At 38.4% G+C, this 18,936-nt stretch overlaps 1 protein-coding gene across 1 annotated transcript; it reads left to right on the top strand.

Moving 5' to 3' along the window:
- Positions 1 to 2,261: 2,261 nt before the first annotated feature.
- LOC121945475 (secretory carrier-associated membrane protein 5-like) lies at positions 2,262 to 9,471 on the top strand. The gene is made up of 7 exons (XM_042489668.1): positions 2,262 to 2,395; positions 2,886 to 2,948; positions 4,022 to 4,141; positions 5,639 to 5,795; positions 7,322 to 7,423; positions 8,286 to 8,403; positions 9,246 to 9,471. Exons 2-7 carry the CDS (start codon positions 2,942 to 2,944, stop codon positions 9,423 to 9,425), a joined length of 684 nt encoding a protein of 227 aa, XP_042345602.1. The 5' UTR covers positions 2,262 to 2,395; positions 2,886 to 2,941; the 3' UTR covers positions 9,426 to 9,471.
- Positions 9,472 to 18,936: the final 9,465 nt, after the last annotated feature.

The raw sequence follows: 18,936 nt of genomic DNA on the forward strand, positions 1-18,936 counted from the left end.
ATTCACAGAAAAAAAGCACTGCTTAAATGTTAGCCTACACAACAAATTTCAAAACTTATCACATGTGAAATGCTGTTTCACATGTGATAAGTTGCATGTGTTTTGTTTTTCTTATGTGAAAGTGATATACTATCCTTATACATATACTACTCTCTATTTTCCTGGCACTTCGACGCTATTTCAGTTTCACGTAAACTGTATGAACATTATTTCTACACTACAGCAGTTTGTTTACATCGTTTAAGCCAGTTTACCTGTACGTGACTGTTTTCTATGAGCACAGTGGATCCTGTGTTTCAGGTTTATATTGTTCTGGATGTGAAGGGAAAGACACCTAGTGACACACCATAGTTTTATTGCAATAACTCCTATTGGTGAGATGACTAATGTTTCTCAATAAAGTCATTTTTTAAATTTTTTGTTCTGACAAACTTAGTGACATTTTCTCTTGACATGTGCTGAAAAACTAATGTATTTAATAGACCAACCCTATTCTGTATTTAAACTGTGTCCACACCAGTTCATCTTTACTGAGTGTCATCAAAAACGTTGATAGTATGCCAAAGTTGCAAGGACTGTCTTTGCTGTGTGTCACAAATTAACTTTGTTTGGCCAAAGTTTGCAGATCAAGAGGTCTCTGTAAATTAAAGCTTTGTAATGTAGTTAAAACACCTGTGACACCTTGTGATCCATGTGGGCTTATCAGAGTGCATGATGTCGTACACTGACATATGCAGTGATTAATACAGATGATTCCCAGAGAGAATTTCTCTTTTCTTTTCTCCACCTCCACAAGGAGATCAAGTGTATGTTATGTCAGAGCTCTATATAATCAAGGCAATGTTGAGTACAGTGTGTAACATATTGTGATTTAAAATTCAATGTCATCAGACTATTACTGAGAGCTCAAAATGTGACGAAAGTGAAAGTTATGTTGTTGGAAAAAATGGGCCTTGATATTAATTACTTTAAGTCAGAAAAATACTTTTCCACTTATTTTCTCAAAGACTTACTTTATACCTTAAATGTGCTATTATGACAAAAATAAATAAAATAAAGTCTGCCTCCAATCATCACATCATGAATTGGCATGAATACAATGAGTATTTTATAAATAAAAACATAATAAGGTGCATTATTCTGAAAGGGGAGATTCTGTTGTTTTTTTATTGTTTTTTTAAAAATTATTATTTAATTATCTGTTCTTGTTGTTTTTGGGGTTTTTTTGTTTGCTTTATTAATGTTCATGTTTAAATTTAAGTTTATTGCTAAAATATAAATTGATGAACTGTTAAGTATTCACTTCTGCCTATTCAACTTTAGCTATATAATACTTATGTTGTTGACTGAATATGTCTGCCAGGTACTCTTATATTGTTTTATTACTTATTTTTTTGTCATCATATTTTGATTTTTTCCACATTGTTTAAAATAAAACTTTTTTAGTCTAGTCTGCTTTCAGTCCTGCTTTACTCCACAGGACTTGTAGTCATGTACTATAGCACCACACCAACCACATGTGACTCTGTTGTTGGGGGGAAAAAAAGTCCTTCTCAGTTAGCCAAGCAATACTATGCCAACAAGTGTGTTTACTGCCAAGAAACTGTTTCCTGTGGCGCCAACCAAGTTTCCCTCCAGAGTCACTCACTGCAGTGAAACAGCAACCCCAGCTGGAGAGCCGGAGTCAACTTTGTATTTAGGGCAGCATCATAAACACAAGTCAAATGTAAAGTATTTCTATCTTCTTATTTAACTCAACCATCTGAACCGCATATTTCTAATATTGCTGCTGCTCTGAATATATTATTTAGGCTACTTTCTACATTTTATAAATTGTGATGTTTATTTTAATTTGTTTTTTATTTATTTATTTGCTATTGCAAAGTATGAACATGGGACACTGGACATCCCACTGGATTACAAAAATATCAAGTTACAAAACAGCACAATCATGTGATTAAATGTGTGACGACATCATTCCACATTAACTGTAAATGCAATGTGGTCATCATAAATGATACTGTTAGAGAAATGGCGATAGAGCAGCTTGCAGTTTGCAGTTTAACGCCACACTGTTTACCTCCGTCAGTAGGACAGGTTCAGCACCATGGACAGAGAGCTAAACAGTGATTGGCTCAACAGTACAACGCTCAAGGATTAGAGTCATCTGCCTATTGGTCTGAATCAAAGTGACAGCAGACTCACGCACGCTGATTGGTAGATGGTCTGGATAGTTAGGATTGATCGCTCATATTGTAACTACAGAACAGAGTATTTTAATAGTCTAATAGTTTGCTTGCAGATATCATTTACAGTTCCACTCATCCGTCGCGCAGCTGAAGCTTCAGTTGGAGACTGTGCACTGTAAACGGAGAGGCTGTGCTTTCTGGAGGAGGTAAGCAGATTAGGTTTCCGGTGGAATCCGTAATTCCTGGCTGTGATGGCTAGCTCTCTGTCAAAAATATCCACGTCTCCGCACATGTACAGCTAATATTGCTGCCTGATTACGTTCAGGGTGGTGGAGCGTGCGTGTTTTTGTAACTAGCGCGTGTGTCTCACGGTGTGCGTGCGTGTCACTATTTGCCCCTGAAACCGCAAAGATTCAGTTGTTAAAATCTTCTCACCACTACTGAGACGGTGCCTGGAGGGCTCACACATTAAATCCCCCGGCAGTACGTCTGGACGGCGACGCTTAGCTTATAGCACCCTCTGTTAAACGCCTTCCTCGCAGAAATACGTTATTCTGTTAGGCCAAAGGTCTATCCAACACCTGCGACATGCATGTGAAAACATCTGCTAGTGACCACACTGCTTATACGAGGGCTGCAAAAATAAGCAAGCACCAACAAGTAAGTCCTAACCTCCAGTTTCTTCTTATCTGACAGGCTCAGGAGACCGAAGAAGGTGTAAATCTGTGCAGCAAACTCCACACTTTATCCACATGGCAGGTCAGTGATTATAAAGAAATAGCTATGTAATAATAATGCCAACAATGCAACAATGTCCTGAAAATAGAATTATGCCTGATAGTATAATAAAATTTGCACTTAACTTGATCAAAACTGTTATAAAACCCATTCATGTAAACACCAGTATGTACACAAAATATGTAATAAAATGGCCTTACTGGTATTGTGATTAAAAAAAAAAAATAATAACACATCTAACCCTAATCCAAAACATATATTAAAAAAGCTGTACTGGTGTAAGAAGAAGGGCTCGCTGTCAGTAAAGCTCCAGTTCATAGCAAATAACAAATACATACTTTTGAATAGTACAACTGAATTCCTATCAACTTATCCCTGCAGGACTATTTAGGAAGTTTGATGTTACTGTTCAAATGTATTGTTCCTCTGTAAGATAGTTATTGGTATTTATTAGGTTTACAATTGGTTGTGCAAGCTCCCCTCTACCTATGCAGAAATTTCATAAGACCATGCAAAGGCAAAGCATCTTATTTGTCTATTTCTGATGTTGTCACTCTGGTCAAAAAGACGATCAACATGGGTGTGGATGGCTTTAATTCCCATTGATATTAGTTCGATGCATTTTTTGCCTGATAACAATGTACCACATTCCATCTGTTGTAAATTTTAAATCCAACATAAAGCTGAGAGTTTACATTTACAAACATGAAATCAATGTCAAATGTTTTCATGAAGGCTAACATTACACTAACATTACTGTACATTTTTATAAACTTGCGCATTTTACATTTCTGAGGGAAAAAAAGCATACTTTTTACCTTACTTGTCAAAATTAGTTTTGAGAAGAAAACTACTGGAAAAGTATAACATTATTGATAGAAATGTTACCACAATACATGTCAGGACATTTTGTTACGTTATTACATAATTGTGTTTAATTATATTCTAAATTATGTTAAGTTCCAATTGCATTTAATTTTAAGGTATTATTCAATTTTTAGGAAGTTATTACATTATTGGGTGCTACAAGCTATGCTAGGAAATAATTACTATGTGCAAGCTGCCATGTCTAACTGTTAAATTATTTGTCTCAGAGCCCAACTTTCCCCCACTGCCGGGATTCATTCCAGTCAAGCCATGCTTCTACCAGGACTTTGATGAGATCCCTGAACAGCACCGCAGCATGTGCAAAAAAATGTACCACCTGTGGATGTGTGAGTGGCTTAAAGTAAAGTTGTATTGTGAGTGAGTGGTTTCCAACACATTATGTTACATTATCCTTGCATCAGGCTCCTCTATGAAACTTTAAACTGACTTTTTTTCCTGCAGACGCCACCTGATGCTTCAATAAAACAACAGAAGCCCAGAATTTTCCTGAAGGTCCTATAAACTGTCTTCTCCTCTATGGTTACCTCGTAATAAGAACTATGCAACAGAAGGGCAATGGTTTACAAGTGTCCCTTTGCTCCAAAAATATATTCTTTTTATTGGCTGTGGCTGTGTTATCCTGACTGGTTTATTTGCTAATGAGTCATAGCGCTGACCAGATGGCCTTGGTTTGAGCAGAGTAGTTAACATTGAAATTGTGTTAAACAATTTTTGCCAGAAGCACTTTCATCAAAGTTTATTACACCATAAACAAGCAGTACAATGATGTTTGTGATATTGCTCTGGTCTGGAAGCTCCCTGCCCGTCCATGAAAGCGTGCGAGGGAGCCGAGTGAGCGAAATAGCTCAAAGCTACTATAACATTTACATAGGTGCAATGACACTAGCAGTGGGGAGTCACACAGTGAGCCAATATACAGTAGAGGTACATGAAGATAACGAAAATAAAGTTGAAGCTGGCATGTTGATGCCAGGTGGCAACTGGCACAATGAAATTCCAGAAGTGCCTCTCCACTCTCGTATACCTGATTTCAATTTTCTTTGCTGTGCCCACATAAAAATATGTTTTCTATTTGGTTTTCACACTAGAAATATTTATCTATTATTGTGAACTGTCTGTCATTGCAACTCTGTTCTCTCTGCAGGTGTCGTCTTTTTTAGTAAACCTAAACATCAGCAGGTATTCATATTCCTGATCTGCTTTTGGATGTGCTGTTATTCTGTTTCCCTCTGTAGCAGTTTACTGTATGCATGGCATGCACATCACTTGTATATTCGAGTGTTATTCAACTATTTTTTCCGTTTGCATTTACTTTTCCTTTCTCATTTCATGCTTGAAAATCAGTTGAAGCCCACAGATTTTTTTTTCTGTGTATTTAAGACACTTAACTGTGATCCTCAATGGCTGTCATGTTGCAGCTGTGTTTTGCCTCATAATTCTCTTGTAAAGTACTCTGCATTTTCTCCATAGACCGAAATTTGAAGCTGATTGGTCTTCTTTGCTGGTTTAGAGAAGAAAGATGGGACCAAAGCACAGAGCTCCAATTAGAACTAAGTGCAACTTAAGCGGGGAGTACTGTAGCCTCATAACATTACTGAGAATTAATAGAAAAGGACGCGGGCAAAAAGGCTATTCAGGGAACACAAGCCATCTTGTGAGTGAAGCATAGCAATTATATATTTCACATTATGTTAATGCTGGCTGCCTTCATAATCACATATCAGTCTTTGTTCAAACACGTTTCTGCGTGTTTATGTCGGTGTACCAAAAAGATACCTTATTTGTACCTAAAATACAATGTGTTTTATGTTTTGGTCTTACAGTGAATACTGCTACTCTTGTGGTGAATCTCATTGGCTGCTTTGCTTGGATGTTTGGTGGAGGTGGCGTGACCAACTTTGGACTGGCTATCATCTGGCTAATCATGTTCACTCCCTGCTCTTATGTCTGTTGGTTCAGGCCCATCTACAAGGCCTTCAAGTAAGTCAAACATAAAGCACAGACACACACAATACTGTTTAGTTGGTGCACAAGTAACACAAGTGACATCGAGTTGCATAGAGATGAATTCTGGCTGAGACGCATATGGTAGTACGTCTATGATCATTGCAGTTGCCCTTTTTTGGCTTCCTCCCTTCTTTACATATCAACATGCCAAAAATATGTGGAGATTTGATATATCAGTGTACACATCACCGGATATTTTCTTCTCCCAGATGGCCACCACGTTGTAAGATTTTGATATTTGGTTGAATTTAGGTTGTAACGTTGGGTCACCAAGATTCAATGTCAAGACGATGTCTAATGCCACTGTTAATTCAAATACAGACGACAGATAACATTTTTTTGGTTTTAAGTTGGGTTGTTAAGTAACCAATATCCAACGTTTTCCAAACATCTCATGCCAACGTCATCTTGATGTGTGATAATGACATTTAGTTGTATGGTATCCAGAACAAAACCCAGTGCCTGCAAAACGTCAAAATGTCCAAACAATGTGAAATTCCAATGTTAGACATTTAAAATGTCTAACCCAGTCTTCATTCCGACCGAAATTTAATGTCTGTCTGCCGAAAAATTTAAATGTCTTTCTGACGTCATATTGACATCTGGTGCCAGCTGAGTATACCACGAAGTGAAACATTTTTTAAAACACATTATTATTGTGCGTTTAACAATAGATATTCAAAAAACATCTCTCAGTATGAGAGTCCATAAGAACTAACAATTAACATAACTCTTGTCAATGAGTTTCTATAATCACATATATCAAGTGTTACTAAAGACTAAGTGGGAAACTACTGGTGAGGATGGTGGCATTCATATTTGTTATTACTTCAGTGTCTAATCTGTTGAAGTAAAATATAATAGGTGACCATATTTTGGGAAACATTTAATGTGAAAATGCAGGAAAAAAATCGCTTTATACTTTGCGTTTGAGAGGCTCATCATCACACTCTGCCATTAAATCATTTCTGCAATCCATAGTCAACAGAATAGCAATGTGTACTTACCAAGGGCAATGGTCCATCATGGGTGGCGGCTTTAAGCAAATTTTTCCTCCATTCTCTGAAAATGTTGAGTGGCAGCCGAAAATAAATAATTCAGTCATTTCCTCTGGAGACAGAAGGGCACCCAGAACATCCTCTCTTTGCCTTCACTGAAGGGCAGCGTCATTTCCAGACCCTTCCAACAAGGCCGTTGATGGCTGCGTTATTATCACTACAGAAAGGTGGGAGAAGTGACACCATGGTTATAGAGGCATGTGATCAAATAGTTTCATTGTGACTGACTGTGAATAAACCTGGAAATGATCAGTGTGTGAATACCTGAGTGAAGAACCACAGTGGAGGGTGAAGCCTGTGTCAAACGTGCATCACCCTGAAATACATCATGGATAACATAAAACACGGTACAGCATGCAACTGCAAAATAAGACATGTAGTGGTGATAAATTTTGTATGCACATGTAAATATTTCTTGTTCATTTTGTTTTTTTTTCTCAGGACTGACAGCTCCTTCAACTTCATGCAGTTCTTTTTCGTGTTCATGGCCCAAGTTGGCATCAGCATTATCCAGTGCATAGGCATCCCTGGTTGGGGAGTATGGTAAGATTCAGAGATTTAAAATGCATTAAAAATATTCTCTCAAATAGTTTTTAATGTTTTTAAGAACATTCAGAATACAAAAGGAATCATATTCAGTTTTTTTTTGCATATTCATCAGCTATTCGTTCATTTTTTAGGTTAAATCTTCATTCGCTTTTTTTAAGTACTAAAGGAAGAGAAAATAACTTCTCAAGTGAGTGCCATTACACCAAGGTACAAAGACTCATACTTGGAGTCAGCCAGTCTAATGCAACTCAGGCACCAGAGCCATTACTGAAGTTAAGATTCTTCTACAAGTGTTTAAATAATTAATTCATTGTTACGCATTCATTAACAGAGAATAGAATAAGAAGTTGTTTTAATAAGACTACAAATTTACTTTTGAATGGAGCATTTTGAGCTCAACTGTCTTCTCAGGGGGAATATTTCTTCCTTTTTTTCTTTTTTTTTCATAAAGACCTTGTTCGCTGCTTTCATTAACACGACAGTGATGGAACATCAGAAATTGCCCTCATATAACTTTTATGATCGTCCTGTTATTAGATTTTGAGAGGCCGTTAAAGAGATCCTCAAAATGTCACCTCACTCAGGCTGATGATCAGAAATTAATATTATGACAGCCTCCATAAAGTTTATAAATGTCACCATGTGCAATTGGATATTCTCATGTATGAGCTATAAAACTTTTAAACTTTATATCGCAGCACTTAAAGTCCACAAAAATTACTGGCATTTAACATCCAGATGTTCGGTGGTGGTGTCATGATAAGGAACACCAGACAACCCAATAACAGATAATTATGCTTCATGTTGTTTGCATAATTAATTTTTTTTTTTTTTTGTATGAATTTGTCTTTTTCAGTGGTTGGTTGGCCACCATCTCCTACTTCAGCTATAACATTTTGATTGCACTGATCATGTTGGTCCCTACTATCATGTTCACTGCAGTGGCCTCACTGTCCTTCATCGCCCTCACCAGGGTAAGAATTTCATTTGTACACTCCTGCAAAGAAGTGTTTTTTGTGTTTTTTGGAGAAAATAATGTTTAACCCTGAGAAACCTGGATCGACACCAGTTTTCTTGAGCTGCGTGCAGATGCCTTTCACAAGCTATTTGACTCTTTGAATCCTGAGCCTATTGGTTAGATTTTTTTATATGGGATAAAAGGCAATGACCAACTTAACAAGAAATGTCCCTTAAATTGCAAGAAATTTTACTTAGAAATATTTTTTAAAAAAGAGGGGAGGACTTTTAGAAAACAACCCCAAAACATAGGGTAAAATGTCCAAAACTATAATTGTAGTGTTTTTATATTTAAAATGATGTTACATTAGAAAATATAATATATAAAATAATATTTTATATATTATATTTTCTAAGTCATTGGGGTTTTTTTTTACTTTTTTTTCCTCATTGACAGGTAATTTTCATATGACTTTTTGTTTGTGTGGTTTTTTTTAAACCTTTTTTTGGCTAGTTTTTAGGCCATGTCTTGTTAAGTTGCTTGTTGCCTTGTACCTATGCTTTTGAAAGAAATCAAACCAGTTTGCACAGGTTTCAAAGGGTTAAGGTCTTTGTCAGTCCAGGATTCAAGATGTATTTATATTTAGCATTTTTAGGTTTAAAATTCTAAATGCCAAAGTCACATTAAATACTTAGCTGTACCTAAAACATTACTCCTTAAACAAATTTACTGATAAGAAAATACAGTTGCATAACTTCAAAAATCTACATAATGACATTAATTGAAGTAGTTTAAAGCACTTACCTTACACACATGAGGTCTTGTTGATATTCACTTGTGAACACACCTTGCCTACAGATCCATAATTACTACCGTGGCAGTGGGGCCAGCATGTCCAAAGCTCAGGAGGAATGGACTACAGGAGCCTGGAAGAACCCTCACGTCCAGGCTGCGGCCCAGCAGGCAGCCATGGGTGCGGCTGCTGGAGCCATGCAGGAACAGTACTCCAGCCCACAATATAATGACAACCAGATGTAGCCTAGAGGTGTTTAAGGAAAGATGTGTCAGTTATGCCAAAGTTTGAGCAACAGGATTAGGTAGATATGACCATTTCCCACTATATTGGTGATTATTAAACTAAAGAATAATTCTTTATTTAGCATATACAGGTTTTACATTATCAGTGATTTCTAGCAATTTTATCATTTTGCAAACAATCACATCTGAAAGTCTGTTGGAAGCTGGTTTTTGCTTCCCTGGATTAAAGGTCCAGTATGTAGGATCTAGAGACATCTATTGGCAGAAATAGCAGCCTATTTAATATCTTTAACTATGTTTTTATTAGTTTAAAATCACCTGTAAAAATAAAATAAAATAAAAGTGTGCTTTTGTTACCTCAGAATGAGCTGTTTGTATCTACATATGGAACCGGTCCTCTCCCACAGAGTCCGCCATGTTGTTCCTACAGAAGCCCAGAACAGACAAACCAAATACTGGCTCTATATTGGGTCACGTGTTTTTTTATATGTCTGTCAGATTCAAAGAAGTTTCAGCTCTGCAACCTCACTGCTAGATGCCACCTAATCCTGTACTAGACTTTTGAAGGGCATACTGATTATTTGTAGTGTTTTATATAATTTCATATGTTTTTTTTCTGTTCGGGAGGTTGAAAAGAACATAGTGTTGAATGTGTATTTTACCTTAGCAATTCTGTAAGAGCTGCATACAAATGTATTGTTTGTGTTGATCTGCGGTTTTGGCAATTTTTACAAGAGAAAGCAAAACATCATTTTTGAAGTACAGTGATTTTTTTGTGATGAAGATTCAGTGATTTAGTATAATCTATTTAATCAGTACACTATTAAAATGGTAATTTGTCCGGGATGTTAGGTTTTTTCTTGTACTTTAAGTTCAAATATAAACCAAAGAATATTGTTGTAATGTTGTAACTTTAATTTAAATCATGATACTTCATATGACCTCAGCATCATTTGGTCATATCTATGCAGTTCATCAACAATTGCACTGTGAGATGAAAGAATGCTGTAATGTTGACAGGAAGTCTATCTGCAGCACAGTAAGAAACAGTATTATTGCAAGAACTCAGCTGGATTTCAACAGAAACACAAAATTTAAACTTACTTGAAGCTCACTCTTTGATGTACTTGAAGCTCTCTGTTGATGTGTCTATCTTTCACTGAAAACATCAGATTTACATCACAGAGGAATTACATCAGTGTTAATGTTTCCATGTTAATTCAGCAAAAAAACAAGTGAAATATCTGACCCATGTGCTGTAATCTGCTCTAGTTTTGTACTGAATGTCAACTTTTCTCCTGTAGTATGGCCATTCTGCCACAGGGAGGCACTGGTGGTTTTAGTAAGAAATAAAAAAAGCTCCAACATGTACAGATTACCTTCATTCATCCTTCACAGATCATAGTCTGAATTTATGATACTCCTTCTATTTCCTGCGTCTCTCTTTTTCTCTGTCTCTCTTTCTTTGTGTCCCTCCCTCCCCTCCACTTTCTTGCATTCCCTTGCCATCACACTGAATGAGATCTTTGGAAATAAAGGTAATTACTATCCAACTACAGCAACACATATCAAGTATTGTTTGTTATTTTATGCTCTATTTTAATAGTAATCTGCATCATATTGACACAGTTACATATATGGTTATTTGAAGTCGCTGGGGACCCTATATAGCTGTACTGCAGCAGGGGATGGTAAAAAAAACCTTGCTCAAAGGCACCTCAAGGACAGCTGGTAGTGAATGGCAGATTATCGCTCACTCAGTCACTCCTCCCACCAAGCTTGGGTATGAAACAACAGGTATAGACTTTCTCTCAGCCCCCTTTTAACCACCACCATCCGCATTTCACTTCTGATTCTATATTGAGGAATATGTGCTAAAATAAAACAACATGAAACAAATTGGAAATGGAAATCTGCAAATGGTTCTCAACATGGAGGTGGCTGAGTTGGCAGCTAGCAGTTAATGGTGCTAACTCAAGAAAGCGCTAATAAGAGAAACAGTGCTAACACTAAACAGCAGCAATTAGCTAGCAAGTGGGGTACACAAGCAGGACTTACATGCACTAATATGCACGCACGGCCAGACCACAGACCAAAACATACAACAGAGAAGCTCAGATTGCATCACACACAAAGGTAGTGTGACTTCATTATTTGTACGGGATGCCATTACTACACTGCATCTTTACATAGCAAGAAGCGGCATGCTGCTGTATGCTCTGAAAGTCGCATAGGCCTATAGCTCCTTTAAAGGTGCTTTGATATATAGACACATCACTCTTGACAATTCGTTTAACTCATATTTGCCAAAAGATGCGAGATGTGACTCTTGTTTTGTTTTTCTCCTGTAACAAATTGTGGCTATATGAAGGTACTGTGGGCTACATTTTAGCCACACAGCAGTTATTACATTCATACTCACACAACTTCATAGGCTGAGATCAGGGATCATGGGGTATTGACCACCCGACTGTTTACATAAAGTCTTGAGACAAGCTGCTATATCAACAGCCTGCAAACAATTCATTATATTATTACTCAAGAAGGTTGCTTTGCATAGATCCTCTTTGTTTCTCATTTGAGTATTTTGTTATGTTTGCCCCATTTAATCAAGACATTGTACTCAATCATTAAAATGTGATTTTAAATTGTTTCCAATACATTACACACAGCAAATGGTGCTGCAGCCACATTTAAACACTGTTAAAATGGGAAATTAAAAAGAGGAGGAACTTTCTTTGCCTTCAGGTGGTAGTATTGGTTCTCTGCAGCCATCTGATAATCACACAGACTGTCCACCGGGGGCACTATATGACCTTCCTTTTTCTTGCCACTGATCTATTTATAAAGTCTGTACAAGTACATAAGGAATCTGAGATAATTGATGTGACTTGATTGACCAAAAATTGTGGGTTTTTTTTAAACTTACACAAGAGGAAATACAATTTCTCTTGTGAGAAGGTGACCATCATAGATCGGATTCAAAATACACTTTAAAAGGATTTGTCTGTGGATGCCCTCTTCCCTACTGTCTGCCTCTCCCTGTGTTGTGAGAGTGATAGAATTACTCTGCAGAGAGGGGGATGAAATTATACAGCTATATAGATACCCAGAGGACCCACCAGCAGCCACCAACAAACACTGTAATTGCCATACACATTGAAAATCTCTTGTGACAAGTGTTGACAGCAAAGACTTGCGCCTTCAGGTAAACAGAACTGGTTGTCAGCTACAGAATATAGTCAATGATTCATGACAAATCAAAACTGCACAGATGCTTTTCCTTTTAAAATAAATTTGTCCAATTGTAAAACATAGGTGGAAAAACATCCAACACGCTCTCATCGTTTCATTCTGGCTGGAACAAAAAAAATGCATATCTGACCTAAATCCCAATTTACAGTGTGCTAGTGGCTGTTCAAGCCACGCCACTACAAGAGGGCCAGGTTCTCATCTGGTTTGTGATTTCCATACAAGCTAACAAGGTACTCTTGAGCAAGATCCCTCATAGCCACTATCATGTTGGGAGTGCTGCAAAGACTAGTTTGAAGCATTCTGTTTTGGTTAAGGAAAAGGTGGGAGGTATTTAAGGGTTACAAAAGCAAAAGTCTCAACCCTCACTGTCACTGTGTTCAACAGGTCAGTGTTTCACAGCTTTTATGTACACGGGGTTTCTTGCTTTGGTATATCTAAATCTTGTAATTTTAACAAACTAGTCAACTTTCATATTATTAGCATTCAGCAGCTGTTATGATTTGTTTTTACATAGGCACAGACAATTCATTTCAGTATAAAAACAAGCTGTAAACACAATGCTGACATATTATCCCCTTGGCAAGCTTGTTAGCAAATGATTGTTTATTCCATCGTATCCACACACAATGGTACAACGTAAGGTATCTTATGAAAATGTACATACAAAAATTTGTATGACATTTAATTAATTTGCGCCCCCAAGAAGGATGTGACGTATAGAATGTTAAGTTACATACTAAACATAAAGTTACTCTGGTTAGGTTTAGGAAAACAAACCTGGTTGAGCGTCTTTAGGTTTAGGCAAGTAAAGTTATGTAGGTTAGGTTTAAAAAAGGGCTCAAAAAATGTCTCAAAAAACAAGATAGTGACAGCTGAAATGCCAAACTTAAAGGCTTCAAAACAAGCAGTCAGCAAACAATTGGGTGACATCCTGGTAGCTATGTCTATTACTCTACACAGTCTATGCCATTTATGCACGGGTCACGTGATTGCAGCTTTCCCAATTATGTGGAACATTAATGAATTATTGTCTCATGATTAAGTGGATTATACACGAATTGTGGTACATCTGTATACACATGAGCAGTGCATGAGAACAGCCTGCTGATTTTATACATCCAGCCAATGTGGAGCAACATTAGTATTCATTTGTAAACAGTGTTTATAGTTCCCAGATGAGTGTACTATAAGAGAAATATTTACTTCATCAACATTCTCTCCTTTTTGCTCATTTTTTGGTCTACACCGACTCCTGTGGCAAATATCTTCCACTGCTAAATGCTCCACTGTGTTAGACAGCAAGTAGGCAGTTTTGTTTGTCTGCAGACTGGTTCACAGCAGGTAGCCTAGAATGCTTTTTTTTAAGAGCTCTTTCACTTCTTCAAATTGCTGCCTGCTGTGTCTGGAGTGAAACAAAACTGTAGAGTTGCGGGCCTTAAAACCAAAACAATGGGGTTAAGGATGCTAAAATGCTACATAGTTGGGTAATAATTCGTCGAGGGAATGGCATTACGGGTGACACCTTTCATTTACATATGGTCTTTTGATCCATATATAAAAATATTGATGATAGAAGCTGTAAGTCACTTATCTTATGTAAAGACCTCGTGTTTCGATTGGACGTCAATCGCTGCATGACCGAACAAGAAAGATCAATTTATTACTTGTGAGAATCCATAAATTTAATGAAAAATGATGTTTTCATGACTCCTCTTAATGATGGTACATTTACACCAACAAGAGTTCTCTGATACGCAACTCCTCCTCATTATCAGTCATACCAACAGGGGAGAACAGAGAGGTTGGAGGAAGGACGGAGGAGGTGAATTCCACATAAAGGGCACAGTATGACCTAAAGTTGACGGAGCACAGAGGGCCTTTTTGTTTAATTTCTCAGGAGAGATGGAGATAGAGTGCCCTTTCATACTGTTAAATGCACACGCACACACGCACCCACACACGCACATGCACACACACGTTACCGTCTCGACAAAGGTGTACAGATGTGGAGTCATGCACTCACACAGGCATGCATTTATGCTTGTGTATCACACATGTACACATAGAGCTGGAGTCCCACTACTCAACATGTATGCTATAAAAGTGTTTTCTGAGGTCATGAACCCACTCAGACTACCTGTGGGTGAAATGTAGCAGAGCTGAGTTCGGGGAGAAGGCTAAGTAGGAGGTGCTGTCCTAAACATGGTGGATCATACAGGCTTGCAAATACATCTAACTCATTGGCCATGTTGCTATTCAAAATGCTACCTGTTTAAGACTTTCTTTTTTTGGTCTAAGGGAGACAAAGTTGACTAAGACTAATGATAAGCACATGACAAGAATCCGAAACAAATGTTTGGATTGAGTTTACCAAATGACCTCAAGAAAAAGACTGGAATCAATGTCTGGGAGTGAGTCATTTACCTCTGCCTCTGTGAATGTGCATCTGCAGCCTGAGGTTCTGCAAATTGGGTAGTTAAAGATCAGGCTGGCTTAAAATAGAATGAAAAGTAAGACAGCAAAAAATAATTGCATTCATAATTGTTTGCAAAATTGTCCATTTGCATCTCTGTAAGTGGTTGCTGTTAATGATGGAATTAAAGCTGGTGAACCAAAAAACTCTTTCCCTATGTGTGATCACCGATGTCACTGCAAGATGTCACTAGTAACATAACAGCAACTAAAATCAAAGAATTTCACATAGATCATCAAAAGTTTGGTGTGACTTCCAATGGTCATATGAGACTGATAGAAAGTTGAAGCTTTGTAATCTTGAATATAGTTGACTATGAAGAAAGGAAAAATAATTCAAAATATTTGGACGTGACACAACCATCGTAAAGTCCAGGCCCGACTGGACATGTGTAGCTACAGTATTGATTTTGGGGAACTAAAGAGACAGAGCGCAATATGTTACACACTGAAAAACACACCACAGAGCGGAAAACAGGGCTGAAATGTCGACAAAATGCCGGCAGCTGGCTAAAAACATTAGATTTCTGCATGAAAAAGGATTATTTAGCACCATATGGCTACCAGATTGTAAACATTATATTGACATACTAGATGCTGTTGGTCTGCCTCAGTGTCACGTCTCCTTATCTTGCTTATCTTGGAGAAATAATCCCACAGAATGGCTAGTAGTGAAACACTTTGATATTTACAACTATTTTATCAGATCACCAGGGAAGATCATAATAGCTTTGCTGAGCTTAGTTAGCCTCAATCTCTACAGTTTGTCTGGCCAAATAAGCAAAATGCTTGCTGCTCACAGCGTACTGACTGTCAGGATCCCAGTTTCTGACTCTTCCTGCTGATGCCTCGTGTCTTGCTTAAAAGGCTTGTTTAAAAAAAGAAAATTAAAAAAAACTCAGCATGCTTATAAAAACTTAGTTGTTGGTTCTTTATCCATTTAGTGGGCCTACTGCATCCCATGACACAGCAGCTATTCAGCTTTTTCCTGTTATTGGCTAGCAGATGGACATGACAAGGAGGCTCCTTTACACAATACAAAGTCACTGGAGAGCAACGAATTGTTTCTCCTTCAGTGAGGACGCTTTGTCTCTTTACTAAAATGCATGATTACACGGCAACACTGCAAAGCTTTCAAAACCCGCCTACCAGTACCTCTAAAGCTAATTCACACAATATACAGTATTATTATATTATTATTATATATATCATATTTATTTCTCAGTAGTCTCATTACTAAAATACAACCAGTATACAGTATTAAAAAAATGCAAATATTTCAGAGTAAAACAGCCTCATCAGGCTTAAGTTGCAAATATTTACTGTTTCCACCATTTCCACTCAGCATGTCTCGACCTCTCTTAGGCAGGCAATATGATATTTACAATACTCAACCTCTGGTGTGTTTACACCAGGTAGCATTCAAGGCATGTCCAAAGCTACATATTGATTGTTTGAGCTACCTTTTGTTATGGTTGTATGATTCCATGTTTCACACTAAATATTGTCTTCAGTCAGAAGAAGCCATTTTGTTTTGACTTTTTTGCTGTTTTAAAACATTGTACATGTTCTCTGTAGTCCACGTATCTTCATAAAGAGACTAAGCAATAATTGTAGAATAATTGTATCCTCCATCGTGGAACCAAAAGGGGCGTGGCAGGCCAGAGTGGCACCATGTGACGAGTTTGGAGTGAGAACATGTTGGACAGGCGTGATGTTTAACACAACAGCGTCTGCCTCTCATGTGACATTACACATACATCGGCAGCCCTTTCTTAGCAATAACATGACAAAAACAATCACTTTCATTTCTGCTATGTGGTGGTTGACCTCGTTTTCTGCTTGGAGGGTAAGAAGCTTCCGAATGTCACTGTTTTTTTTCTAATTTGCAGACATTTACGGTCGCTATTCTTCTTCTTTGAGTTAGCTGCTAACTGTAGTTGCTTTTTAAATCTCTCGCTGTGGGTCACACAGACAACACACTGTGAAAACGTCACACCCATCCTGCCCATGGTCCTGTCCTGCCGGCTGTCTTGTTTATACAGGTGCCGTTTCAACACTGTTACAACCTCCAGTGGCAGCTTAAAGGCAAGAAGGCAAGAAGAGCCCCCCCCCCCCCAATTTCTGCGATCATACCTTATATAGAAATTCGAAACGGCATAATGGAGCGATACTCCCATCTTGAATGTGCAATTTAAAAGCAGCTAGGGATGTGATGTCAAGGAGTTACTGCTCTGAGTCAAGGAAGATTTTGTTGCCTTTGAAGCAGGCTAGCTGCTTCATCACGCAACAACAAAATCCCACCCTAGATCATCTTTACATGTGCATGATGAGAGGAATCAGAGCATCCAGCCAGCTACTAAGGAGGGGTCACCCAGCTGTCTGGAGCGGGGCCGTGTTAGTCAGCTACAGCGAGGGAGTGCTGCTGCCACCAGCCTGTGAAATCACCGATCTGATGATGGGAGTCGTCCCCCTGACAGCACAGGAAACGGTGACAGTGGAGGTTGGAGAATGAGTCTGGTGAAATATGGGCCTGTCAGTGGGGAGAGAGGCTGAGCACAGCAGTGCAGGGCTGATGCTCCCCGTGACTGACTTCATCATTGACACTCCCCATGGAGCCAGTGGAGGAGTGGGTGGGTTGGTGGGTGCAGTAGCGGGGCTTTTGCGGAGGCCCGATTAAGGCTAGAAGCCTATCTTCCCTCCACAAGATCTCCTCATTTGTTCCAATTGCCTGGGACAATAAACACGAATATCCCAACTTCAATTTCTGCCTTTCAAGGAAGAAAAGCCTTAATGAGAATTTATTGCCCTGTTGTTGTAACTGTGTGGACTCCTAGGGATGCTGGAGGAATTGTCCATTTGCATACTCCTTAAAATTGATGAGTGGGGAAAGTGAGGGAACTAAGTTGTAAGAGTGGGTGCTTTTTTGCAGCTGACACCAAATACAAGCCAGATGTTTCAGTGATGAGGCAGGCGGTATTTAAACTGTCAGGCAGTGCACTCGAGTGTGTCTTGTGTCTATGACACAAGCTGCTTCTTTGTCTCGTATAACGCCCATCGCTTTCAATGTGGAGTGTTAACACAAGAAGTGAAATGTTTGTTAACTCAGACATATATGGTGGAGTCAGCGCTGCACAAAGTGTGTGCAGGATGAGGTATTATCAAAACAAATGAGCCAGCAACTGCAGCTGCATGTAAATCGGAGCACAGTTTTCCCCTCTCACTATTCAAATGTCCTCAGCCATTCACTATCTTCCAGCCAGTGGTTTCTCATCTGCATCTATTCTTCCTTTACAAAGCCAGCCTTTCCTCTTACCTTTCCCGTGCAGCAATGTGTTTATCCCTACGGAAATGAAGATTTCTTCACATCTTTATTCATTTAATTAGGTCGCAAAGCAGAGCTAGAGCCAGAAGATGAATTACCTGTGGCCTTGATATTGTGCCACAGAATCTCTACACAGTAGGCTCTGCAGAAATTAGACCTCAAGTCTGAAGGTGGGCTTTTTGGCAATGTTGGCTCACAGGCTAGTCCCTATTCTCTCTTTCTACTAAATTCAATTATCCTCACATAAACCTGCTGGAGTGAAGAATAAAGGTCTCAAGTCGTGTCTTTTAGCCCTGTCTCAGTGTACGCCAGATGGTTACATTAGGGTGGAGTAGTCTGAGTATTTGTCAATAGTCTTTTTATTAATATGGGAGAAAGTCAAACGATGTAGAAGGAAACTTTGTCGCTGTGTTGGACAAAGAGGGCGTTCGTAAGTTGAGCAATTTGCTCCAGAAGGAC

The sequence above is a fragment of the Plectropomus leopardus genome, chromosome 1, assembly GCF_008729295.1.
Source record: "Plectropomus leopardus isolate mb chromosome 1, YSFRI_Pleo_2.0, whole genome shotgun sequence".
In the NCBI taxonomy this organism is placed as follows: Eukaryota; Metazoa; Chordata; class Actinopteri; order Perciformes; family Serranidae; genus Plectropomus; species Plectropomus leopardus.

Bases quoted from the DNA above. Each gene is read 5' to 3' on its own strand.
- LOC121945475 (XM_042489668.1), top strand. The intron at 5,796-7,321 runs GTAAGTCAAACA...TTTTTTTCTCAG, and splicing joins CCCATCTACAAGGCCTTCAA to GACTGACAGCTCCTTCAACT. The intron at 7,424-8,285 runs GTAAGATTCAGA...TGTCTTTTTCAG, and splicing joins ATCCCTGGTTGGGGAGTATG to TGGTTGGTTGGCCACCATCT.